At 44.5% G+C, this 27,402-nt stretch overlaps 1 protein-coding gene across 9 annotated transcripts in view; it reads right to left on the bottom strand.

Annotated features, from left to right (window-relative positions):
- The window catches only part of LOC144500057 (glutamate receptor 4), a 284,546-nt gene that overhangs the window by 158,316 nt on the left and 98,828 nt on the right, over positions 1-27,402 (bottom strand). For all 9 annotated transcript variants that reach the window (XM_078222823.1, XM_078222824.1, XM_078222828.1 and 6 more), the window contains exons 5-6: positions 24,289-24,342; positions 22,010-22,171 (exon numbers count right to left, since the gene is read on the bottom strand). In XM_078222823.1, coding sequence (XP_078078949.1) covers positions 22,010-22,171; positions 24,289-24,342 — 216 coding nt within the window. The remainder of the gene's footprint in view (positions 1-22,009; positions 22,172-24,288; positions 24,343-27,402) is intronic.

Below are 27,402 nucleotides of genomic sequence, written 5' to 3'. Positions count from 1 at the left end.
AGTGCCGTGGGCCCGGGTTCGATTCCCAGTTTGGGTCACTGTCTGTGTGGAGTTTGCACGTTCTTCCCGTGTCTGCGTGAGTTTCCTCCAGGTGCTTCGGTTTCCTCCCACAGTCCAAAGATTTGCGGGTTAGGTGGATTGGCAATACTAAATTGCACCTTAGTGTCAGAGGGACTAGCTAGGGTAAATGCATGGGGTTATGGGGATAGGGCCTGGGTGGGATTGTGGTTGGTGCAGACTCGATGGGCCGAATGGCCTCCTTCTGCACTGTAGGATTCTATGATTCTACGATTCTATCTTGGGCATCCCAGGCATGCCTCATTGCCATGGGGACAGATTATAGGAACATTTTATTTTTGGTAAAGGGTTTTATCTGGGTGATTTCTCATAGACATAAGCAGCTGAGCTCTGGGTCTTGAGCGGTTTGGAGAAGGCAGAGAGATGATTTGCCAGGAGATGTAAAGCAGCTGGAGTCAATAGCAGAAGGCTATCACAAATCCAAGGATGTTTTCCGATTTGAAGTCAATAAGTCAGATTGCAGTGATGCCCAAGCTTTAGTTGGGGAGCCAGCCTCTTCCTGAGATCCCCAGCATCACAGATGTCAGTTTTCAGCCAATTCAGTTCACTTCACATGATATCAGGAAATGGCTGAAGGCACTGGATACCGCAATGGCTGTGGGCACTGACAACATTCCAGCAGTAATACCGAAGATTTGTCCTCCAGAGCTAGGTGTGCTCCAAGCCAAGCTGTTCCAGGATTGTATTGCTATCTACCTGGCAATATGGAAAATTGCCCAGCAATGTCTTGTCCACAAAAACTACCACCAATTTGTCAAAGTGATGGAAGGTGTCATTGATACTGCTATCCAAAGGCACTTACAGTGCAATAACCTGCTCACTGATGCTCAGTTTGGGTTTCACCAGGGTCACTGAGCTATTGACCTCATTATAGCCTGGGTCCAAACATGGGCAGAAGAGCTGGACTCCAGAGGTGAGGTGAGAGTGACTGTCCTTGACATCAGGGCAGCATTTGACTGAGTGTGGCATCAAGAGCTCTAGCAAAACTGGAATCAATGGGAATCAGCAGAAAACTCTCCACTGACTAGAGTCATACCCAATACAAAGGAAGATGGTCATGGTGGTTGAAGATCAATCATTTCTGTTTCAGTACATCACGATGTGGAGATGCCAGCGTTGGACAGAATTCCCACTCACCTGATGAAGGAGCAGCGCTCCAAAAGCTTGTGGCTTGTGCTACCAAATAAACCTGTTGGACTTTAACCTGCTGTTGTGAGACTTCTTTCAGTACATCACTGCAGGAGTTCCTCAGGGTAGTTGTCCTAGGCCCAACTATCTTCAGCTGCTTCATCAATGACCTTCCCATTAGGTCAGAAATGGGAATGTTTGCTGATGACTGTACAATCTTCAGTGCCATTCACAACCTCTCAGATTCTGAAGCTGTCTATCCATGTACAGCAAGACCTGGACAACATTCTGGCTTGGGCTGACAAGTGGCAATTAACATTCACACCACCAGGCAATGATCACCTCCAACAGGAGAGAATCTAACCATGTTCCCCTGACATTCAATGACATTACCACCATTGAATCTCCCACTATCAACATCCTGGGGATTGCCATTGATCAGCAATTGAAGTGGACCAGCCATATAAATACTGTGGCTACAAGAGTAGGTCAGAGTCTGGGAATTCTGAGGCAAGTAACTCACCTCCTGACTCCTCAAAGCCTGTCCACCAGCTACAAGGCACAAGTCCAGAGTGTGACTTTCCACTTGCCTGAATGACTGCAACTCTACCAACACTCAAGAAGTTCTTCACCATCCAAGACAAAGCACTCCGCTTGATTGGCACCCCATTCACCACCGACGCATAGTGGCCGCGGTATGTACCATCCACGATATGCACTATAGAAACTCACCAAAGTTCCTTTGACAGCATCTTCCAAACCCACAGGCTCTACCACCTAGAAGGACAAGGGCAGCAGATAGTTGCAAATATCTAGTTCATGGTTCATGTGCTTTAGAATATACCTTTTAGTTTTAGAATATAACTTCTTATTTTAAGAATTCAAGTTTAAACTGTAGAAAATGGGGAATGCAATGCAAATAAGCTAGGAGGTTATTACACTTACAAGGTTAGAATAAAAGAGGTAGAATTATAGAGCAGCAGATGGGGAAACTTAAACAATGCATGACCTAACTGAAATCAGAAACTGAAAATGGAAACAGAAGAGGCAAACATAGAAAGGAAACTGAATCTTCCTGTTTCTTAGGATATAAAAACTGAACCTAGAATTTGGAAACCAAAATTGCTGGGCTGACTGAAACTAGTTGAGGCGATAGAAAGGGATGTAAAGCCTCCCAAGTGGTAGTCGAAACTTGGGACTGGTGTGTGCAGTTTGCAGCTCCCTGAGAGAAGGTAGACAAAGTAAATTACAGTTAGATAGACCTGCATCTTTAAATGTTAATGGTCCCCATCTAGATTGTAACAAAGTGCATGGGAACACCAACACCTGGAAGTTGCCCTCGAAGCCATCCACCATTCTGACTTGGAATTATATCGCCATTCTTTCACTGTCGCTGGGTCAAAATCCTCCAACTCCCCCTCTAACAGCACTGTGGTGGTACCTTCAACATGTGGATTGCAGTGGTTCAAGAAGGCAGCTCATCGCCAACTTCTCAAGGGCAATTAGGGAGGGGCGGTGCCCAGATCCTTTGAAAGAATTTTTAAAAATCTTTAAGTATTGAAGGGGAGTTGGAAGGTTTGTCTAGCTGGACGCTACCAGAAGGACCCTAAGAAATCTCATATCTAATAGTGTAGTGGAAATACTGAGAAGAATCCAATTCCTGAGAGTTGTGGCAGGCCTTGGTTTGGTCTCAGGGAAAGCTAAAGAACTCTCAAAATCTTTTAAAGGTTAGGGGGACTATTGGATTAAAAGTAGAACAGAGAGTGTCGTATTGAGGTTTGCAGATTCAAAGCATTAGTGTGCATGAAATAAAGTGTCAAGTAGTTGCTTTGTTTAACTCTTGTGCAGTAAATGTATTGGTTTAAACGTTAGATCCTGTAGTGTAATTCTTGCTGTTAATAACGGGGAGTTTGAGACTGATCTCCACTGATTTTGTAACACATTGGGGGCGATCTTGAGTCTGTGTTCTCCACAAGATTGGGGGTGGGGGGGGGCAGGGTGGGGGGGGGGGGGCGGTGGGTTGGGCAGGGGGGGGTCTCAAGATCCGGCGAAACCTGGAAATCACGAATCTCGCCAGCGAGTTAGCAGTTTCCGATTTTCGGCACTCCTTGCCAGCAACATAATTAGGGTCAAGCCTCTCATGGGGCATGATTACAATACATTTATATACACTTCAATATAATTCAAAACCCACTCGTCGTATTTTCACACATTGGTGAGGTTTATAATAGGTTCACCCAGATGTGAACCTGTCGTGGGAGCGTGGGGCTCCCCATCACCCCCCTCCCGGGGGAGTGAAGGTAAGTATAGCCCCCGGGGGAGAGGGACATGGTCATCCCCGACACTGCCTCGTGGAGGAGGACTCATGTATTTGTGGTAGTGGAGTGGGGTGGACGTGGGAATGGTGTGGATGCTGGCGATGGCAGTTTGGCAGGGGGAAGGGCTCCTATGCCCTTCCCTCTGGTTGAGGATGTGGGGAGAGAGAGGGTGATGCCGTTTTTGATGGGGGTACAGTTTGTGGGAAGGGAAGCCGGCTTTGATCATCGGGGAGGGGCGGGGTGGGAGAAATGCTGGCTTTGATGGGGGAGCGGGGAGAAGAGAATCTTGAGAGAAAATCGGCCTGTCCTCTGGAGAGAAACACACTGGTTTTCAGTCAGACCCTGACACTTTGCCATTTTTTGGTAAGAATCTGTCTATTGTATCAGTGTAACGTGCACTGGATCTGCCGAGGGCTCTTGACTCAGATATTGTCATGGGTAACACAGTCCTCAACCCAAATTTCCATGTAAATGTCTAAAATTCCGTGGCATTATTTAAAGAAGAGCAGTGGAATTGGCCAATATTTATTCCTCACCCAATACCATGTTTATCTTATTGCTGAATGTGACACCTTGCTATGTACAGATGAGCTGTTATGTTTCCCAATGTTACATCAGTGATTACCTTCCAAAGGACTTCACTGGGATGTTGTAAAAGGCACTAAATCATAATGAGAGGGAGGCCTGTTTTTTTCTACCTGTACATTCAATTACACTTAAACAAACTGTGCTCTGCAAAAACTCCAGCTCCAATACAGATCTTGGTCTTTTTCTGACCTGTAGACGTCAGTGCTAACGCTGAGCAACACTTACCCACTAAACAATCAGACTAATCCCCCTGTCAGCCACTTTAAAAAATACTTTCATGTCAGAGGCGGGCCAATATTTCTTCAGCTTCTCCTTCAGAATCCTGGAGTAGCTGCATCTGAATAAGTGATGGAACTTATTTTGGTGCGGTAATTTGCTCCATCAGTAGTGGCGATCTTCTCAACAATGCCATTACAGTCTCATTGCTACTCTTCGCATTCTCTCCACATTTCCTGGGACTGATTTTTGAAGCTGCGATGGCAGCAGAAAGGAATAGATTAAAGTACTTATTGCGGAATTCTATAATAGCTGGTTAAAAACATTATGCATGCACATTGGAAGGAGAGAACGTAATCACCGGATCAGTTCTGATGAGGCAATTTGATATCGTCGCTCAGGATATAACCCCTGAGGTCTTACATCAAGCCAACATTCTGTCTTCAGCCAACCATTGCTGGAAAGCTGACCAGTTTTGTACCACTCTGGCCATTCAAGTGATCCAATCCCCTGTATTGGGAACAAGGCCTCGGTTTAATGTGAAGTGCTCCTACTCTGCTGCATCTCTGCTCATTGACTGGATCCCATGAACCTCATGTCCGATGTTTAGTTAGCAGAACAGATACAGGTAAATACTAACTCAGGTGTTAGGCAATGATGTGATGTTAACTCTATAGATAAGACTTTTATTGAAATAAATCTCTACTGATATGCAGGTCCTGTCACGATTTGATGACTGTAGAGCCAGTTATTTGATTGTTTTATTTCTGAATTGACAGTTATGCATTACCAGTGGTTCCTTTGAGAAGCTGAGTTTATATTTTTTCTTTCTCGTTTCCTGAGAAAAATCTGTGTCTTCTTTATATTGGAACCTGTCAAACTGCTATGGAAGGTTTTGTGTCATTAAAGAAGATTATTTTTCTATGTTTGTCCGCATTTTATAAGTTCATGCTAAAATGCTGATATTGTAAAATATAACATTATTCCCCATGAACATTTTGAGTTTGAGTGAAACACAGTGCAAAACTTAACTTTTGAAAATTCTGCATTTGATGCCTATAAATGATAATAAAACAAATGTCATGAAGGAATGTGAGTAATGCGGTGGGTTAGTACACAGTTACTTTGCTTTGAATTCAATCTAAGTAGCAGAACGAAAGGCCTTGAAATTTCCTCAGGATTCTCCCAGTCTTCACTTTAGTGGGAGATTGGCGGAACCCCAGAGATACTGCATACAAACATCTGAATTAGGAGCATATGTAGGTCATTTGGCCCCTTGAAGCTATTCTGCCATTCAACAAGATCATGGCTGAATTGTTTGTGTTTCGAGCTCTACATTCCCACCCTTCCCCGATAACATTTGATTCTTGCCTAGCAAGAATCTATCTACTTCTGCCTAAAAATATTCAGTGACTCTGCTTCCATTGCCTTCTGAGACAGAGTTTTAGAGATAAAAAATGTTGTCTCATCCCTGTCATAAAAGGGCAATCCCGAATTTTAAAACAGTGGCCCCTAGTTCCAGACTCACCCCAAGAGGGTGAGTCTGACTTTCTACGTCCACCTTGTCAAGACCATTCAGGATCTTATATACTTCAATCATATCACTCCTCACTCTTCTAAACTCCAGTGGAAATAAGCTCAGCCTGTCCAACTTATCCTCATAAGACAACCTATTCAAAGAACAACAACAACAAAGAACAACAAAGAACAATACAGCACAGGAACAAGCCCTTCGGCCCTCCAAGCCCGCGCCGCTCCCCGGTCCAGGATTGAATCCTGAATCCAGGATCCCCGCCCAATTTTCCAGCCTATCTACATACCAATATCCTATCCACCGAGCTGTCCCTCACAGCTACGATGCTTTGTTCATCACAACCTATTAACTCACCCCCACCCCCCATTCCAGACCATGTGATCTCCAGGGAGAGGCGAAAACCCAGAGTGAAAACCCCAGGGCCAATATGGGGAAAAAAAATCTGGGAAATTCCTCTCCGACCCCCTGAGGCGATCGAAACGAGTCCAGGAGATCACAATGGCCCTGATCGGAAAATGCTTCCCAACCCTAGTCATTTCCACTTCCACGAACACCATATGAATTCCCTGCCCCCGAGACAGGTTCCCAACTATCCGCAGTAAATAGTAAATTCATTCCAGATATCAATCAATAAAACTCCTCTGAACCGCCTCCAATGCATTTGCATCCTTCCTTAAATAAGGAGACCAAAACTGCAGTGAGTATTTGAGATGCAATCTCACCAGTGCCTTGTATAACTGAGGCATGACATCCTTACCCTTATGTTCAATTCCTTTCGTAATAAACGATAGCATTTCATTAGTCTTCTTGATTACATGCTATACCTGACATGTGCATGGGAACACTTGAGTCTCTCTGCACCTCGGAATTCTGCAGTCGGTGTCCATCCAAGTAATATTCTGCTTTCTTATTCTTCCTACCAAGTGAACTACCTCACACTTTCCCACATGATATTCCATCTGCCAGATTTGAATCCACTCATTCAATCTATCTATATCCATCTGCATGTCTTCTGCGTAAAGAACTGAAAATGGTGCAATTTCACTGTGATCCCCACTTCCCTCTCAACTAAATTATAACAGGAGATCGGAAAAATCGCCACAGAATTTTTAGTCCAATGTTTCTTCTTGGTTGCTAAGATCACTTGAGAAGTTAGCGCTTGAGATCTCAACCCAGTTTATCAGGAAGGAGAAGCAAGAACCCGTAATTCAGCACAAATTGAGAGTCTCGCCGACATTCGAATTACAGCGATGAGTTTTAAAATATAGATTGATGCAGTAGGGGATTCTTTTCTAAGCATAATGTATTATCAGCTGGGTGAATAACAGCTTCCAGGGAGCTCCCAAGCAAATCTGATTTCCCCATTGAAGGAAAGAAATACACTCGTGGGGATGGTTTTCACCACAGGAGATAACAGTCACTTTAACTATAACCATTCCATCGTTCCCATGCTTAGAAATGTTCGCCTCAAAATCTCTTGGGGTTCTGTCAGTCTGCAGCTGTAACTTCCAGTGGGGAACTGAGGGTAACTCAGGAAAACATGTGCTGGATCTCTTCTGTTTCCTTACGTTTCCTGGTTGTCTTGTAAGTGCAGAACCTCTGAAAGTAAATAATTTTATCAAAACTTGAGGACCTGCCAACTATACCAAGGGAACACCTCTAGAGTCAGGAGGGGAGTGAAGACATCTGAACATTTGTACCATCCTGTGCCATACTAATTCGATGCTCTCCTCAGTGTCGAAAGACAGCAGTGGGTGTAACCCTATTGCACTCCTGGGATTGGGTCTCAAGGAATTTTGGCCTGTTGCTTTGTCTTATTCTTGGACCTTGCTCCATCCCTTTGCCATCATTTGTCTTGTCAAAGGTTCTGCACTTACAAGACAATCAGGAAACAGTTACAGACTGTTGTCTCCTGTGGTGAAAACAGTATCTTCCATCCCCAGGAGTGTATTTTTTTCCTTCAGTGGGGAAATCAAGTTTCTGCTTGACAGGCGCATAGGCCAGAATTTGATGTCCTTCCACAGTTTGTGTCCCCCTATTTTTTTTTAACTGGTCGGTGCAACATCGTGGGCCGAAGGGCCTGTTCTGCGCTGTAATGTTCTATGTTCTATGTTCTATACCCCCACTGGCTGATGACGTGGACAATTTAAATTGCCATTTACTTTGGTGGGATCAAAATATCCTGCTGGACAGGAGGGGTCGTAAAATCCTGACCTTAAAATAGTCCTGTTGGGTTGAAAGAATACTGCAAGATGCAAAACATTGATCTGCTGCTGAGATGCGACTTTTTTACTTCAGAGGTTGTCTTCCTTGGAACTGAGAAGGTTGTTTCAAATGTTTGAGGTATACAAAATTGTGAGGGGTTGAGAGAGAATAGACAGGAGGAACCTGCTTTCCTTGGCAGAGAGTTCAGGGGTCATAAATTCAAACTAAGTGGCAGAAGGATGAGAGGGGACATGAGGAAAAACCTTTTTACGCAGAGGGTGGTGGATGTATGGAATTCGCAGCCTGAGTGGTGGTGGAGCCAGAGACCCTAAATTTGTTTAAAGGTACCTGGATCTGCGCCTTAAATGCTTTAAGTTGCAGGGCAATAGACCATGTGCAGGAAGGTGGGATTAGAAAGGGCGCCTGGGTGTCTTTGGGTCAGCTGGATAAGATGGGCCAAATGGTACCCTTCTGTGCTGTATCATTTTTATGGTTGTAGGTAGGATAGCTAGTAAAATGGCACATGCCAATTGTCTTGGCCCTGCCCTGCCATCTTGCCAGTGGTGGAAAAGTGGCTGACAGCATGCCCACTTGGAGCCCAATTGAGCCACTTACATGGCCAATTAAGGACTTTTTCCTGCCACTTCTGGAATTTTACCATCAGTACAGGAGGCTTGCCAGGTAACCTTGGCATCCTCCTGACAGCCTCTGGCGGAGGGCCCTCCTTCTTGAACAGATTTTGGCTCATGAAGGGCCCCCCTGGTGGTAATGGTTCCATATCCACTCCATCTGACAGATATCCACTCCATCTGACGAAGGAGCAGCGCTCCGAAAGCTAATGGCATTTGCTACCAAATAAACCTGTTGGACTTTAACCTGGTGTTGTTAAAACTCTCACGGGAATGGTTCCCCACAGAGGCAACAGCACACCTGCCCACAGTGACCCCCGCCAGCCCCTCTTGCCAGAGCCTGCCTGACTGACCCTGGCAACGCCAGACCACACTTACCTTGCTTTGAGGATGCCATCCATTCATGAACCTTCATCCTCCAGGTGCAACTCCAGCAGTGGCCACTACTAGGCATGGCGCTGCTGAGGCTGATGAACTCCTGGCCCTCTGATTGGCCAGCAGTTCCCATGGACTCTATTTAATTGGTACAGCAGGCCAGTCAGCAGCCATTTTACTGGTTGCTGCTGATTGCGGCCCCATGTGCCACTCATAGCCTCCCCACTGCCATCATAGAATTCAGCCTGACAATTCTGCATGCCAAGGACAACAGCAACTGTATTTCCAATAACTAACCATTGTTAGTCCAATGCTCTCTGGCTTTACAAACCATTGCAAGAGAAAGACCAGAAATTGAAGAAGAAAGAATCACAGGTAAAACCCTCCACAAGAAGTCATTGTTGGATTCGCTGTGCAGAATGAATAAGTGGGTTTCAAACTGAAATTAAATTGGATCAGAGTACTGCAGCATGTGACCTTCTGTGAATGGAAAGATTGGATAACTGTGTAATAAGTACTCTCTGTGCAAGAGGAAGATCAGAGCCACACTGTCATCTGGGACATGCACAATTTCATGTATTATAAATTTCCGATCTGCAAGTAATGTAATGAAATTCTATTTCTGAATTTTATTCATCTTAATCTGACCCTCAATCTCAGTGACTTCTATCGTCCCAGTAGGATTTTCAGCCCCTGCAGTGCCTTCTGGTTTCTTTTCAATGAATGCGTTACCCTGGTTTCTATCAGACCTAATATCCGAATAATTACTTCACAATAAGTGTCTGTTGGAGCTGAAGGTCTCTCTCCTGACATGCAGTACATGCAGAATACTGTAAAGTGGCTGATACAGCACGGAAATATACATAGAACTTAGAGTGCGTTGATCTCTCCAGACAGAGAGAGACTGAAGGGATTCCAGGCCCAAATTTAATTAATCACCAAAAACTTTGCCTATGCTTCCTGCATTTACAAATAGCCGCACCTGCACCTGTGAAAATTCTTGTTTTAAACAACATGGGTGGCACGGTGGCACAGTGGTTAGCACTGCTGCCTCACAGCGCCAGGGACCCAGGTTCAATTCTGGCCTCGGGTCACTGTCTGTGCAAAGTCTGCACTTTCTTCCCGTGTCTGTGTGGGCCTCCTCCGGATGCTCTGGTTTCCTCCCACTGTCTAAAGATGTGTGGGTTAGGTTGATTGGCTATGCTAAATTGCCCCTTGTCAGGGGGATCAGCAGGGTAAATACCTGGGGTTACAGGGATAGGGCCTGGGTGGGATTGTGGTCGATGCAGACTCGATGGGCTGAGTGGCCTCCTTCTGTACTGATGGGATTCTATGAAGACAGCTAATCCTGTGATGCATCAGGATGGCTCACTGACTCAATAAAGATGGTGCTGTCTGTTTTTTTTCTTTTTTTAGTATTTTGCTCAAAAATGCTATAATAACCAGCTGCAGGTCAGGCTGCATTGACCGAGAGAGAAACAGAATTCACACTGGAGTTCTGATGAAACGCTGCAGACCTGAAACATTGGGTAGAATTTAATTTTATGAGAAATATTCTAAGCGTGAAAATGGGAGAGTTTCAGATCAGTTTTTTGGGTGTGTCTTTACTTCCAATTGTATGAGTTTAGGGCATGAAAAAATGGGCTCGACAGTTTCCAGTCACTAGAGGCAGTGGGTGGGGCTTAATTCACCAGCCAGTTTGCTCTAGCAACAGGGGTAGCCACTGCACATGTGCAAACCTCTGGGGCTGATCATGAGCTCCACGCCGCCTGGAAATATCACCCCTGCTGGCCCCCCCTTCTCCCCCACCGATTGCATGCAGAGGTGCAGCGGGCCTCCCTCCTGCCACTGATCATCTGCAGATTGGCAGCAGGCCCCTCTTCCTCCCCACCGATCGCAACTGCAGAGTGGCAGCAGCCCCCGATCCCTTCCGCCTGTTTGGCCTGGCCCGGCCTGGATCCGCCCATTCAAGCTCCACCCTTATAGGTGCCGCCCCACCCCATAGGCCCCATCCCCTTCAAGTCCCACTCCCTTCAGGCCCTGCCTCCTGGCACTGCCCGGTGGGCATTGCCAAGGTGCCAGGCTGGCAGTGCCATGGTGTCAGGCTGGCAGTGCCAAGATGCCAGGCCTGCACTGGCAGGGCACCTCCCCCTTTCTCTCAACCTCCCGTGGGGGGGGGGGGGGGGGGGGGGCCTGTTGCTAGGGACTAAGTGCTCTCCTCGCTGGACAGAACCTCTCTTGGCGAGGCCACAAAGGCTGAGCTTGGGCGATTGCATTCCGGGCTTGCTAATAACATGTTAATGAACATTTAAATATATTTAAATAAATTGTTCAGCCTCTTGCCGGAAATGGCTAAGAGGCTGATCGCACTGGATATCCGGTGCCGGTAAGAGGCTGAGAGCCGAACCTGATTTCTCGGCTCTCGCGCAGTTTTACTGGCTCGATCCACCCATCGGTGGGTGGGTGAACCGGTAAAATTGCAGCCATTACCTCTGTTTCTTTTTCCACAGTTGCTGGCAGACCTGTTGAGTATTTTCAGCATTTTCAGCCAATTAGCAATAATGCTGCGGTGGATGAACTCCCAAAATGTATATGAAACGGTTTTCTAGAAGCGTTTGTTGAGGAACCAACTAGGGAGTGGGCTATTTTAGATGTAGTATTGTGTAATGAGAAAGGGCTCATTAATAATCTTGTTGTAAAGGAGCCTTTAGGCGAGAGTGACCATTAAATGAGAGAATTTTACATTAAGTTTGAAAGTGATGTAGTTCAAGCTGAAACCAGGCTCTTAAATCTAAACACAAGAAACTACAACTATATGAGGGCCAAGTTGGCTGAGGTAGATTCACAGAATCCCTACAGTGCAGGAGGAGGCCATTCAGCCCATCAAACCTGCACCGACAATAATCTTTTTTGTTTTGATTTGATTTATTTATTATTGTCACATGTATTAGTATGCAGTGAAAAGTATTGTTTCTTGCACGCTATACAGAGAAAGCATACCGCTCACAGAGAATGAAACGAGAGAGTGCAGAATGTAGTATTACAGTTATAGCTAGAATGTAGAGAAAGATCAACTTAGTGCGAAGTAGGTCCATTCAAAGGTCGGAAAGCAGCATGGAAGAAACTGTTCTTGAGTTGGTTGGTATGGGACCTCAGACTTTTGTATCTTTTTCCCGACAGAAGAAGGTGGAAGAGAGTATGTCATGGGTGCGTGGCATCCTTAATATGCTGGCAGTGGGAAATGTAGACACAGTCAATGGATGGGAGGCTGGTTTGCGTGGTGGATTGGTCTACATTCACGACCTTTTATTGTTTCTTGCGGTCTTGGACAGAGCACAAACCATACCAAGCTGTGATACAACCAGAAAGAATGCTTTCTATGGTGCATCTGTAAAAGTTGGTGAGAGTTGTAGCTGATGTGCCAAATTTTCTTCGTCTTCTGAGAAAATAGAGGCCTTTTGTGGGCTTCTCTTAACTATAGTGTTGGCACCTAAAAACTTGAAGCTCTCGGCCATTTCTACTTTGTCCCCATTGATGTAGACAGGGGCATGTTCTCCATTACACTTCCTGAAGTTGATGACAAACTCCTTCATTTTGTTGACATTATGGGAGAGATCTCAGCCAGGCCCTATCCCTGTACCCTCATGTATTTACCCTGCTAATCCCCCTGACACTAAGAGGCAGTTTAGCAAGATCAATCTAACCCCAGTGTATATGAGGAAACCGGAGCACCTGGAGGAAACCCACACAGCCGTGGGAAGAACGTGCAATCTCCACACAGACAGTCACCCAAGGTAGGAATTGAACCCAGGTGCCGGGCGCTGAGGCAGCAGGGTAACCACTGTGCCATTGTGCCGCCTTTGATTGGAAAACTACATCGAAAGGTGTGACAATTAACAGACAATTAGCATTTAAAGAATTAATACATGGTTTGCAACAAATATACATTCCTTTGAGGCACAAAAACCCAACAGGAAAAGTGATCCAATTGTGGCTAACAAGAGATGTTAAAGATTGTATTAGATCAATGGAAGAGGGTTATAAAGTTGCCAGAAAAGTAGGAAGCCTTAAGATTGGGAGCTTTTTAGAATTCAGCAATGGAGGACCAATAATCTGACAGAAAAATAAAAAAAACAATATGAGTGTAAAAACTAGGGAGCAACATAAAAGGGACTGTAAAAACTTCTAGAGGTATGTAAAAATGAAAAGATTGGCAAAAACAAATGTGGGCCCATTATGGCCAGACACAGGAGTAATGGGGACTAACGGAATGGCAGTGAAAACAAACTTTGTGTCTGCCTTCACAGAGCAAGCTACAAATAAGAACATAACATAGGAACATAAGAACTAGGAGCAAGAATAGGCCATCTGGCCCCTCAAGTCTGCTGCGCCATTCAATAAGATCATAGCTGATCTTTTTGTGGACTCAGCTCCACTTACCCGCCCACTCACCATAGCCCTTAATTCATTTACTGTTCAAACATTTATCTATTTATCTAGCCTTGCCTTTAAACATCAATTGTTGGAAAATGCTGGAATCTATTATAAGGAAGTCCTAACAATGCACTGAGAAAGCATAGTATGTTTAGAACAAGTCAACATTGTTTTACTGAAAGGAAACATCCTGATTGACAAATTTATTAGAGTTTCTGAACATGTAACTAGTAGGGTTGATAAAGGGGAACCAGTAGATGTAGCATACCTGGATTTCCAAAAGCATTCAAAAAGGTGCCACACAGTGGGTTAGTAGGCAAAATAAGGGCTCAAGGGGGTGGGCATAATAAATAGCATGGTTAGAGGTTTAATGGACAGGAAACAGGGCAAAAATGGACTTTTTCAAGTGGAGCTGAGATTTTGAATATTTTTAAGGCAGAGGTAGACAGATTCTTGATTTAAAAATGTGGTTGAAAGGTTATCAGGAGTAGATGGGAGATTACAATCTAATCGCCCATGATCGTATTGAATGGCAGAGCAGATGAATGGCAGAGCAGTCTCATCGAGCCACCCTAACTCTGGAGTCCCTCCTCTCCACCCCAACCCCAGAGGCTTCGAACTGGGGTGCATGGGTGGTCAATTTAAATAATTCTTCTCCCAGGATGTTGGCGGCACAGCTACAGAAAGGTTCCCCAAATTCCAGAAGCGGAGGGAGCAGCAGAGTAGCATTGTCACTGGACTAGTAATCCAGAAACCCGGGGTAATGCTCTGGGGACACTGGTTCGAATCCCACCCCACCATGGCAGACGATGAAATATGAATGCAATAAAAATTCTGGAAAAAGAAGTCTGATGATGATCAGGAAACAATTGTTGTAAAAACCTATCTGGTTCACTAATGTCCTTTTGGGAAGGAAATCTGTCGTTATTTCCCGGTCTGGCCCACATGGTTGATTCTTAAATGCCCGCAGGGGTGGGCAATAAATGCTACCTGCCGGTGACACCCACATCCCATGAACAGATAAAAAATAGAAAACTTTTGGCCATTCTAAAAGCTCTTTCTGAGGGAATGATCATGAAGTGTGTTTCTCGGCTGTCCATGGTGATGTACAAAGGCAATTTCCATGAGGAATATTGAGATTTTTGAAAAATAAAAGTATGGGCATATGAATTACAGCTTTGCCCCTTGGTTCAGTTGTTGCCCCGGCTCAATTCCAGTTAAGACTATGTTTGTTCATGCCACCCCATCTGCAGGAGATGGATTAGTATCGAAAAGATATTAAGCTACATTCCAGCAGGCACGTAGCTATTTTTTACAACACTTGTCCCCAGTTATTGACTAAAATTAAATACTTGAGGTAATTTTCAACTTGCATCTAACTTTAGCAAAACTGGTCTGAGTTAGCGAATAGTTTGTGATTTGTCCTATTTTTTGTTTCATTAAGTGAGAAGTAACTTTACTTTTGTCAGCTTTATGCCACAGATAAGTTGGGTGAGCTGGAGTGTTAGCATTCTCCTTATCATAAAGTTTCTATCTAATAGCTCAAAGTTACAGAGCTCATTATTTTAGGATAATAATCTATAAGAGTTAGCAATTTGGAAAATCTCTTCATATTGTGCCCTTGGCTCAGTTGGTAGTGCTCTCTCCCCTGAGTGCCGAATTGTCTGGGGTGTCAGCTTTCAGATGAGATGTTAAATCTAGGCTTTGTCGTTTGCTCAGATGAATGTGAAGGATCATTTGGAATATTCAGGTAAGATCAGAGGGGAGTCTCTCTAATGCTCTGGCCAACAAGCAGCACAACTAAAAAGCTGCTTATTTAATCATTTATTTAATTGCTGTTAGTGCCATGTTTGAAAATTGGCTACTGCATTTGCCTGCATAGCAACAGAAATGAATTTAACAGTAAATTATTCATAGTATCATAGAATCCCTAGTGTGCAGAAGGAAACCATTTGGTCCATCGAGCCTGCACCAACAACAATCCCACCCAGGCCCTATCCCCATAATCCTAGCCATTTACCCTGCTAATCCCCCTGACACTAAGGGGCAATTTAGAATGACCAATCCACCTAACCTGCACATCTTTGGAGGGTGGAGGGAAACCGGATCATCTGGAGGAAACCCACGCAGACACAAGAAGAACGTGCAAACTCCACACAGACAGTCACCTGAGGCTGGAGTCAAACCCAGGTCCCTGTGCTGTGAGGCAGCAGGGCTAACCACTGTGCCATTATGCAGCTTTATTAACTATAAAGAACTTTAAAGTGACCTGAGAATGTGATAAGTTGCTATACAAATGCAAGTTTGCACTCTCCTTTGTTAATTGGGGTTTAATTAGAATTGATTATGGATGATTAAGAACATTAAGTCGGCTGAATGACAGAAAACTGAAAGTCTGGTGAATGGTTGTTTTATGGATTGAAAAAGATATATGGTGGAGTTTCCCCAGGGTCGATACTTGAAGCACACCTTCTCTTTATCTATTTAATAACCTTGACTTGACTATACAGGGAACAATTTCTAATGTTTGCAGTTAACATACAACTGCAAAGTGTTGTGAACTGTGAGGAGGATATTGATAAACTTCCAGAGGACAGACTGGTGGGGTGTGTGGACATTCGACGGATGCAATTTATTGCAGAGAAATGTGAAGTGGTACATTTTTGGAGGAGGATGAGGGGAGGAAATAAAAATAAAGGGGATACAGAAGCATATGTGCTCAAATGGTTGAAAGTAATAGAACAGGTTGGGAAAACTGTTATTAAGGCTTATGGGACCCTGGGCTTTATAAATAGAAGCATAGGGAATGCCAAAGCAACAAGTAATGATGAACCTTTATAAATCACTGACTTGGCTTCAAAGGGAGTTTTATGTCCAATTCTGGGTACCGCACTTTAGGAAGGAGATTAGGGCATTAGCAAGGGTGCAGAAAAATCTTTACAAGAATGATTCCAGGAATGTGGGATTTCAGTTCCGTGGATAGATTGGAGAAGCTTGGGTTATTCTCCTTAAAGAAGGTTCGTTCGGAGAAGCTTTGGTAGAGATATTCAAAATCATGAAGGGTTTGGACCGAGAAGATGGGGGCAACTGTTCCCATTGGTGGAAGGAAACAAGTGGGCACAGATTTAATGTGACTGGCAAAGCGAACCAATGGCAACATGAAGCAAAACTTCACACACTTGTTAGGGTCTGCAAAGCACTGCAAGAGAGTGCGGTGGAGGCAGATTCAATCATGGATTTCAAAAGGGAATTGGATCATTAACTGAAGAGGAAAATTTCCAGGCTGACGGGGAAAGGGCAGGGGAAGTGAGACGAGCTGAGTTACTCTTGCAGAAAATTAGCACAAACATGAAGAATCAAATGGCCCTCTTTCTGTCTGTAACCATTCTATGATTCAATAATTTTCAATATATTGCACCCGGCTCCATCAGAACACAACCTCTCTTTTCAAAGCAGTTGAACAATACTCTCACTTTCAGTTAGAGAGAATTGAGATTGATAAAAAAAACCCAACAAAGTTGACTGGAGAGTGATTGTGTTCCTGGTGTGTCAGTAATTTAGTCTGTCGCCCCAATGCACTTTTTCTTCAGGCAGCAGGTTTTGTTGTTTACATGCACAACCTGAATTCCCCCACTGAGCAAAGCAATCACTGTGAATGACAAAACTCTTTCTGCCATTTTGTATTCTGGGAAACAGAATCCATTCCCGACACAAGATCATATTCTTCAGGTGAAAATGCCCGATCGCTGTCGGCAGAAATCTCTGCTTGTGGAAGAGGACAGTGCACGCAGCCAGGAGGGTGTCACCAAAGCTGTGATCCTAGATGCCTTATAAGAAAGATGAACAAGGTTATGGGAGTGGAAACACTGGAGGAAGTAAGGTAGGGCAAAACTGGTGGCCTCCCCAAGCTCATAGCTTGCACCTTTTGCTTTTTATTCCTCGATTCCCTCATCACTCGCTCATTCGCACCATCAACCACATACAAACGCAGCAGTATTTCTGCATCCTGCCATGTGAAACAATGGGAAAGATGTCTGTCTTCACCACTTGAGCTGGGAGCTGGTAGAGTGGATCAGCTTACCACAGAACCCACTTCATTAACAGTCCATTGATTTCAAACGTAAGACGAGTTTGCTCTTTGGAGCTCATTTGTTACTTGATACCCAAATTTAGTTGTCAGATCTTTGCAGATGGAAAGGACTTTCACTTCACCAGTTCAAGCTCAATTTTAAAGCAGGGCCCAGAGGGGTGAACTCTTGTGGAAGAGGCGGGGGTCTCGGCGGCCAGCTGCAGTGCCAGTGAGATCCCCACATCACCTCTTTACAAGAAGACCTGATGCATCTTTTACCAATCAGCCACGTGACAGGCCAGTGGTAGGTATTCCTCCAGGAATAAGGACCACACCCCAGAAAGACAAAGCTGTTTGGATCAGTGCTCTTATTTCCCAGTTTTTAATGGCGTTCCATTTTAGAGTATACAAGACCAGTTCAGACCAATATTCTTCTTTCCCTGTTTTTACTGTTTTTCCTTCTGGGCTGCAAACCGAAGTCCCATTTGGAGGTCACAAACTCTATTAAATGGCAATGCCATTGGAAGACGGTAGTTGCTGAGATCATCTCTGGAACCCAGGTCAGTGGTGAGTGATGGCAAGGTGGGTGTCACAGAGTGGGGTTTGCAGAGGAGGGGGATTGGCATCAATGACAGGGAGGTAGCACTTAGTGGTCCCCTACCTTCCTATGCCAGGGCCCCCTGATAAGACACAGTGCTTTTGCATGAAGCACCCCTCCACCACAGGAGGACACCAGGAATACTGCATGGGTTTGATTGTTATGCTTCCTAAGACTCCACCTATCGCTTGCTTAACACCACTGGCGATGGGATGAAGCCCTTAAGTGGGCAATAATTACCAATTAAGAGCTTCAATTTGTATGGGGCAGGTAGGCCATACACGGCCTTCTCATCATAGACTTAATCAGGGTGAAGGCACTAAAATGGTGAGGTCCCCACCTCCCAAACTCGCAGTCAATTAAAGGTCACTGCCGCTAAATTCACCACGGGGGAGGGCACAGGGTTCTGCCTGATCTTTTACCAACCCACTACAACGACACTGCATCCTTACAAGGTTTGTTTCAATGACAAGACTTATCAACAAGATAGGACTTGGCATCACCATTTAGTTCCTTTATGTTTAAATACAAAATGAAGATGTTTTCTCTCAATATATAACTTTGCCAAGTTGTATGTGTTGGGAATATTCTCACTGTTTCTGGAGAAGTGCTTGTGCAGCATTACAAGACAATGTAAGAAATGACGAGATAAGAATAATTAATCAAAGCCATCACGTCAGCTCTTTCCACAGATCAGGTACAATCTGCTCCATCATGAACCTAATCTCCCAAGAGGAAGCAAATCCTGTATTGAATGTCCTGTGCCCCTTTCTCTACCACTGACTGAAAACTCTCTCCAATCACAAATAACCCACTCAAATAGACAGATATTCAATCAACTTCATACATATTTTGGAAAACAAATATTAAGCGAGAATAGTAGTTTGATACAGGAATGTGGCAGTAGAACACTGTCACTCAATGAGGATTGATAAAACATAAAGGCTGTACGATGCGGAGGATGAGGAGCCTGAAGAGGAGGAGGTAACCAAAGCAGCCCCTTAGTGACCTGGCAGACCGTGATTGATTCATCCAGCTGAGGGTCCAGTAAACACCAGCTCCCCTTTCTCCAATAGTCCTGCACCTTATCTTTCCTCTGGAACTGACCATCACAGTGTATGTTTGATCAGAAAATGAACCAATAATAATGCTTTCAGAAATAGAATTTATACATCAAATCATGCCACATTACAGACAACTGCATTCCATCAATATCTGTATTCCATGTGCTTTTGCATGTCCTGGTGACCTAAGCAGTGTTATCCATGTAGCTGCCACATGGCTAAGTTTCAGTGGAGGAGGCTGTAAGTGGCCTTGTTGGGTTACTTTGAATATCCCCAGAAGGCTTGGCTTTGGGCTGCACCATGGGCAGCAGTAATCAGGGCTGGCTGGCCAGAAACAGCCACGACCACTGCCCTGGTAGAGAGCCACAGCAATCCGATTAACCTGTTGGTGATTTATAAATTCCTGGAATGCTAAAATGTCCCTTTAACACTGGTATTCAAAGCTGGAATGACAGCTCCCTGAGCCAGTGTGGGAGCTCCCTGAGCCAGTGTTGGATCTCCCTGAGCCAGTGTGGGAGCTCCCTGAGCCAGTGTGGGAGCTCCCTGAGCCAGTGTGGGAGCTCCCTGAGCCAGTGTTGGATCTCCCTGAGCCAGTGTGGGAGCTCCCTGAGCCAGTGTTGGAGCTCCCTGAGCCAGTGTGGGAGCTCCCTGAGCCAGTGTGGGAGCTCCCTGAGCCAGTGTGGGAGCTCCCTGAGCCAGTGTGGGAGCTCCCTGAGCCAGTGTGGGAGCTCCCTGAGCCAGTGTGGGAGCTCCCTGAGCCAGTGTGGGAGCTCCCTGAGCCAGTGTGGGAGCTCCCTGAGCCAGTGTGGGAGCTCCCTGAGCCAGTGTGGGATCTCCCTGAGCCAGTGTGGGATCTCCCTGAGCCAGTGTGGGATCTCCCTGAGCCAGTGTGGGATCTCCCTGAGCCAGTGTGGGAGCTCCCTGAGCCAGTGTGGGATCTCCCTGAGCCAGTGTGGGATCTCCCTGAGCCAGTGTGGGAGCTCCCTGAGCCAGTGTGGGAGCTCCCTGAGCCAGTTGGGAGCTCCCTGAGCCAGCGTGGGAGCTCCCTGAGTCAGTGTGGGAGCTCCCTGAGTCAGTGTGGGGTCTCCCTGAGCCAGTGTGGGAGCTCCCTGAGCCAGTGTGGGATCTCCCTGAGCCAGTGTGGGGGCAGAGTGTTTTTGCATGGTAGCTCCTTGAGCTGACACGAGTTCAGCTTGACCTTCGACTGGATGGCTTCTGCTGCAATGAAAGCTGAGACATTGACCGTCAGACACTGCATCCTGATTTGATCAACAAGTGTGCTCATGAAATTGGCCACCATTTTGATTCTGGACAGGGAGGGCTCTGGACTTTCAGCAAAGACCTGCACCAAGTTTCTGTCAAATTTCTCCAAACTCCTTGACATTGCAGGCTTTTTGACAGGCCTACCAACGCACTAAAGTGAAAGGAGGAAGCTGAAGGGTAGAGTTATGGTGAGCGGCTGGGGTGAGGGAGCACGCTCACACCATCTTCCGCTTGAAAATCAAAGAAATGGTGGAAGGAGAAGGAAGATTAGGTATGAGGACATCAGCAACCTCAATTGTTTCCGCCTCACCACTGAACGCGCATCGGTCTTGACTGAACAAATGACAGTTGCTGCTATCTCTCTTCCCTGTTGGTGTAAGGACAGGCAGCCATGCCTGTCCTCTTTCAGGTAGGGGTTGCTCCCTCGAACTGTGCGCCACCTTGTCCTGTAAGAGAGAAGTAAGCGTGTCAGTGGGCGTGGTGCAATGTGTTTGGATGATGTGGCTATCCCATTGAGAGCTGGCAGTTTGTGCAATCTGAGGGATTTGGGGCTGAGGTCTGCAGCAGTGTATGAGGGTGAGGGGAAACCGTGAACATTAAGTATGAGCCGAGACTGATAGAGAGAGGTAGGCGAGGGACAGAGCTGTGGTGCATTGAGAAATGGGTCAGGCCAGAGGTCTGTTTGTAAGGATATTGAATGTGCATTCACTGACCTTGGCTACTTTGCTTCACTACATCAAGGACCTTGGGGCTGGATTCCTTGCATTGACATCGACTGAAGCCCGTGTCTTTGGAAATTTGTCTGGAAACCCTCCTGGCCCTTGTGGATGGATGACATTTCTCCTCCTCTCCATTCCCTGAACCAAGAACTCCAATGCAGCACAAATGGAGCGTCCTCTTGGACAAAGAAGCAGCTGGTTTTAGATAGTGGAGCCTTGCTATCTTCTCATGATTTTGTATCCAGTGCTCAGGCATGCAGTCAGTCCACAGCACGTTCGCTCTGCGCCATAATCGTTTAAATTAGCAAGCAGCAGAATGTTTGTGTCACCAGCATTGGAAGTAGCAGACATGGAGGAATCATAATTCCTGTGTCCATTTTAATGTCCTGTCCAACTTTGTAATCAAATTGTCTGATCGAGAAGAAAACCACAAACAGATTTCTTTCTAACTTCCTTCGATGTAATAGGCTCACAGGCTGTTGACACTGCAGTATCACGAGCAGTTCCAATATTTCACACTATTCATCTATTTTAACCTCTTTTTCAACTGAAAGTATGCTGAACAATTTAACAAATGCTTACTGCCGAGAAATGACTTTTGCCAGCAATCGTGGACAAGTATTTAATGCACGCCCAAGACATCAGTTCTAGCTGTTTTAGTGAACTTTAATCCATTTAAGATAAATAGGATAGAGCGAAATGATATGAAAATGTTAAATGTTAATGCAGCATTATTTCCAGGCTATAAGTGAGTCAATTCACCGCAGTCTTATAAGATGTCATAACTGTACCTTCAATTGAGCATTATCTGTCCCAGGAAACTCTCTCTGATCCAGCTTCTTCCAGCGTTGCATAAATTTAGTAACAACGGGTCTGCTGTAATCCACTATTTGGAATCCTGTTACATTCGCTCCTCCATGCATAAATCTATCCAGGGGTATATCCTTGAATCCCTGCAACCACATTAGGAATCACCATGCAGTTAAGGTCTGATTATGACAAGAGGCCCATTAGTCTATGAATATTTCAATAAGATGTTTCTATCATTCACTTGGTCAGTCTGGACTAATCAAATTATGACCGTAAACTACATTCTGACCTGTCTCTATATTTTTTTAAATTCATTTGTGGGACATGGGCGTTACTGGCTGGTCAGCATTTATTGCCCATCCCTACTTACCCTTGGAGGGCAGTTGAGAGTCAACCACTTTGCTGTGGTCCTGGAGTCACATGTAGGTCAGACCGGGTAAGGACGGCAGATTTCCTTCCCTAAAGTGAACCAGATGGATTTTTCCGACAATCGACAATGGCTTCATGGTCATCAGCAGATTCTTAATTCCAGATTTTAAAAAAATCGAATTCAAATTCCACCATCTGCAGTAGCAGGATTTGAACCCGGGTCCCCAGAACATTAGCTGAGTTTCTGGATTAATAGTCTGGTGATAATACTACTATGCCATTGCCTCCCCAAGTTTGAAATTCACATCTCTTCTGACGACTTTCCAATATTGATTCTTTTCCACTGCACAATGCCTGTCTCTCAAATGTTCTCAGTTTTGTGACCAAAGCAATTCTCACAGCCTTATAGTCTAATCGTGTCATCATTTGAATGTACACTTACAGTAGGGATCTGCTGGATAGCGATGGACCTGAAGGTGCCCATTTCCATTCTGGCCAAAGTCAGATAAATCAGTACAAGGGTTGAATCTGAAGTCTCACTGGTATGTTTGGCTCATCTAATCACTATATAAAGCTACTGAGCGATCAGTTCAAACATGTAAATAAAGTAATAGAACCTTTATGTTTCAGTATAATGGAGGCCACTTGATCTGTTGTATCTGTACTGATTCTTTGTTCGAACAATCCAAAACTAATCCTATTGCCATGAACTTGAATTTTCTTCTTTAAATATTTAACATATGTTGCCATAGAAGATGCAATATTCTCTGTTCAACCATTATCGGTAGCAACACACTCCATGTTCCTATATCCTCCATGGAAATAAATTTCTTCTAACCTCTCTCATTACTTTTAGCGGGAAGTTTAAATTGATGAATCCTCATCGCTGACTACCCAACAAAAGGGAACCGTATTTTCATGCTAACTTTATCTTAGAAATCTCGATTAAATTTCATCTTTGTTCCAAAGGAAATTATCTCGACATGTTGATAGTCACAATTATAGTTTCCAATCCTGGCATCATCATGGTGATTGGCATTCTCTTTCTTGGAATCATAGAATCCAGACAGTGCAGAAAGAGGCCATTTGGCCCATCACCAACCCTTTGACACAGCATCTTACCCAGACCCTATCCCCTAAACCCCACATATTTACCCTGCTAAACCCCTCTCGCCTACACATCTTGGGACACTTAGAGGTAATTTATTATCGCCAATGAACCTAATCTGTACATCCTTGGACTGTGGGAGGAAACCGGAGCACCCGGAGGAAACCCACGCAGACACGGGGAGAATGTGCAAACTCCACACAGACCTAAGTGGGAATTGAGCCTGGGTCCCTGGTGCTGTGAAGCATCAATGCTAACCACTGTGCCACCGTGCTGCACTTCTATCTTTCTCTCTAAAATGGGGTGCCCAAAATTATACAGAATGTTGTGAATGTGGCCTAACTAATGTTTTGTTCAAATTTTTGTTTCTTCATTTTTTTTTGCCCCGTTGTCAATTTAAAAATCAAAACGAAAACTGTTGTATGTATGGCTTTGTCTAGCTGCACTCATACTTCTGTATTTGAATCTTTCATTCTCATTGTTCATCTATACCTTTCTGTTTGTTCCACTGAATATATCTCTCTTTCCTTATTTTACCTCACAACATTTATGACCTCACACTTATTCACCTTAAATTGCACAATAAACAGTTTATTCTCGTCAAAGTCATGTCATTCACTCCACAGCATCCTCCATCCATTCACATCAGTGATGAATGGACTGTAGCCCATTCTCCAATCCACAAAAGAGGGAAATCCGAAAGCAAGATTTAGGAAACGAGTAATGAAAATGTAACCAGATGATGGGTGTTGGTGAAGAGGTAAATAACAATATAGTGCTCACCAAGTTGGCTAGGACGTAATGGTAGCCTCTGACGTGTTTCCCAACACTTACAATCTGATCAAAAGAGAAAAAGAAAAAGAAGTCACAACATTATTTATCAACATGAGGAAACACAGGTAAACTGTTAATGTATGTTTGTGGCTTCATTAGAAAGCTTTATTGTAATGAGATTGCCATTGATATGGAACCTTTGGTTGGCTTTCTGCCCTATTAGCTCAACATCTGATATCACGACCTAGGTTGGGAGGTATATGTAATTTTTCTGTTTTCCGTCCGCATCTTGGCAGCAATTGGGGTCCATACCAGGTCTTCCTAACCGACCCCAGGGATCACATGCCTCTTGGATCCAGCTGTTCCTGTGTCCACCATGAGCAGAAGTGGGCCCTAATTGAGCTTCCTGTGGGCCCAAAATGTATTAACAAGCTGAAGTAACCAACTCCAGAGGGGGTTATTTACCTTAGAACACAGTGTGTGATTTCCCTGCCGGGAATTATTAAAAATGTCAGTCCTCTTTTCAACCCGTTAAGGGCCTCAAGCTCCCCGCATCAGGGTAACGTCTTGGCTTGAGGAATTCTATTGCTCCTCTAACTGAATGGGTCACCTCTTAGACTGCTTACCAGCACATTTTTGACCGAAGTGATATCTCTAAAGAATGTTTATTTTATTCTTCCAGTAAGGTTTGTGAGGTCTAGCTTTATCCTTTTGGCCTCTGCTCTTTGCAGAATGATACACACAACTTTATTAATCCGATGAGAATTGTGTCCCATTAATGCCACATCAGTCGGATTAATTGCCGACCTTATGAGTGTCATTCACCTCTCATTTCTGAATAAAAACATGACCTATTTTGATGTTGGTAAGTTTTGAAAATGAACACAGCTCCACATGTTTCAATGGGTTTGCAATCTGTATCAGTCTTGCTGATTATAAATGTCACTCCTTCTATTCTGCCATGCTTTGTTAATTGTACTCTGCTATCATTTTATGGTTATATTGATCCCATTTTTGCTGCTCCATCCATGAATATTCCGCTGCCATTTTATGCGCCTAGCTCGTATGGGAAGGGAGTGAGAGGCAGGGAGAGAGACAAAGAAAGGATGATACAGCAGTATAGCTTGGTTAGGCTCAGTTGTTCCTTTCTGATTATCTTCTGATGCATGTAAAGCATACCCAGTAGGGGAAATTTGAGTTTAAAAAAAAGGAAATACAAATTATTTGTGATATTATTTCACATATAAAACTGTCATTGTTTCTTCAGAAGGAGCGGCGCAGGTTAATACATTCATCATACAAATATGACAACCATCCTTTTGATCATTTTTGACCCTCTGGGCACAGGCAATTTTTTCACAAATGAATAGATCTGAAGATGGGTAGTGAAGCCTGATTCAACTGGATTCAGCTGTTTTTTTCCAGCTTGTAACAGGGAAAATTACAATTTAAAAATGATTAGGAGGAAAAATCTGTTCTGGATGTTTTTTGTCATTATTAAACTTGTGAGGAAAACAGGTGAAAATCAAATGCTGTGGACTGGACAATCCGAATGCATGTTTAGAATGATATGACTCCCAACAATAATGTGCTTTAAGTCAGTGAACCAACAGCACATCTTCAGTGACAACCATCTTGATTCAGGAAGCCTCACTTTGTGTCAGAGGTCCAGCAGTTCCGGATTATCATTTTTATCCCATTCTCAGCTATAGGGAGGGGCCACCTGAATGATAGTGGAAGCACCTGCGCCAGTCTACCAACGCTAATGAAGTGTATTGTTCCATGGAGCTAATGGGATTTAAGAGCAACACCTTGCAGATCCACTGGGAGGGGGCGCGGTTGTCAGCTGGTCTGATATAACTGCTGACCTGACATATTGGCCCTGATTTTACAGGCATGCCTGCCCCGATCGAGGCTCGCAGAATGGCATTCTCCATTGGCCTCGGGTGCGATCTTACGAACCTTGGTGTGCGTGCTGGTAAAATTCTGGCCATTTTGTCTCAATCTGAGTCTTTCATTGTCAAACACAATTGATGTCTTTTGAATTGCCAGCCATTTGATTGATCAGGGCATCAGCAGGACAAATCAGTCTACTTTGTGCAGATGTATTTGTCACTTGCTGTCCATGTCACAATATTTTTTACAAAACGTTAAGTGGTTTCAAGGGTTGATGGTTTATGTTATTGATAATTTAAAGGCTCTCCATGATTGACACGTGTATTAGCTTGAACTGGAAGGACTTATTTTTCAACATAGGGGAAGTTATGAATGAATTATATTTTTCAAAGTTTTTTTTCACATCCTACCGTCACGACAAGGTTCAATGATTGTGGACAGTGCATAGTGGGTTAATCAGCATAGAATTACCATAGTTTGGCATAAAGGGCATGAGGGGCCATGGGGGAATGGTTGAGTGGAAGGGCAGAGTTTGGCATAGGGAGCATGAGAGCTCTGGGAGGGGTGGGTGGCATGAGGTGGCATGGATGGGGCATGGGGAGTACTTGGAGGGTGAGGGGTGGAGGCCCTTTGTGTTTTTAACTTAACTGAGGACAATCTCCCATGACACCAAGGTGGTAATTTTAAACAGCCCCCCATTGCAGCCCCTATGGGTCGGGTCCTGGCAAAAAAGATCCCATCTTTGCAGATCCCATCTGTCTCCAGAGACAGGCCGGCCGAGCCAGGAACTTCCTGACTCCTGCTACCCACCTTGGATATGCAAATTCAGGCCAAAGTACAAAAATAGGGCCCATAGGTTGCATTTATTTTCCAATTGTTTATTCGCTGCAATCACTAGAATAAAATCGTGTTGCATCAAAATTAAAGGATGCTGCAATAACACAGCTCAGGGTTAGGATACTGTGGTAATGAAGGGATAAACTGATCAAAATAATTAAATGAAAGAAAGAATTACATCTATAAAGTAGGCTTTATGAACTCAGTCCTCTTATAGTCAATGTAGTATTTTGAAATGTGATCACTGATATAAATGTAGGAAACACAGCGGCCCCTTGTGCCCAAGAAGCTCCCGCAAACCACAATTTAATAAATAACCAGGTTATCTGTTTTTGGTGTTGGTTGGTTGGGGGATAAATGTTCACCAGGACACTGGGAGCACTTCTCTGC

The sequence above is a fragment of the Mustelus asterias genome, chromosome 10 (genome assembly GCF_964213995.1).
Source record: "Mustelus asterias chromosome 10, sMusAst1.hap1.1, whole genome shotgun sequence".
NCBI lineage: Eukaryota > Metazoa > Chordata > Chondrichthyes > Carcharhiniformes > Triakidae > Mustelus > Mustelus asterias.
This window is presented reverse-complemented; position numbering and strand designations above follow the sequence as displayed.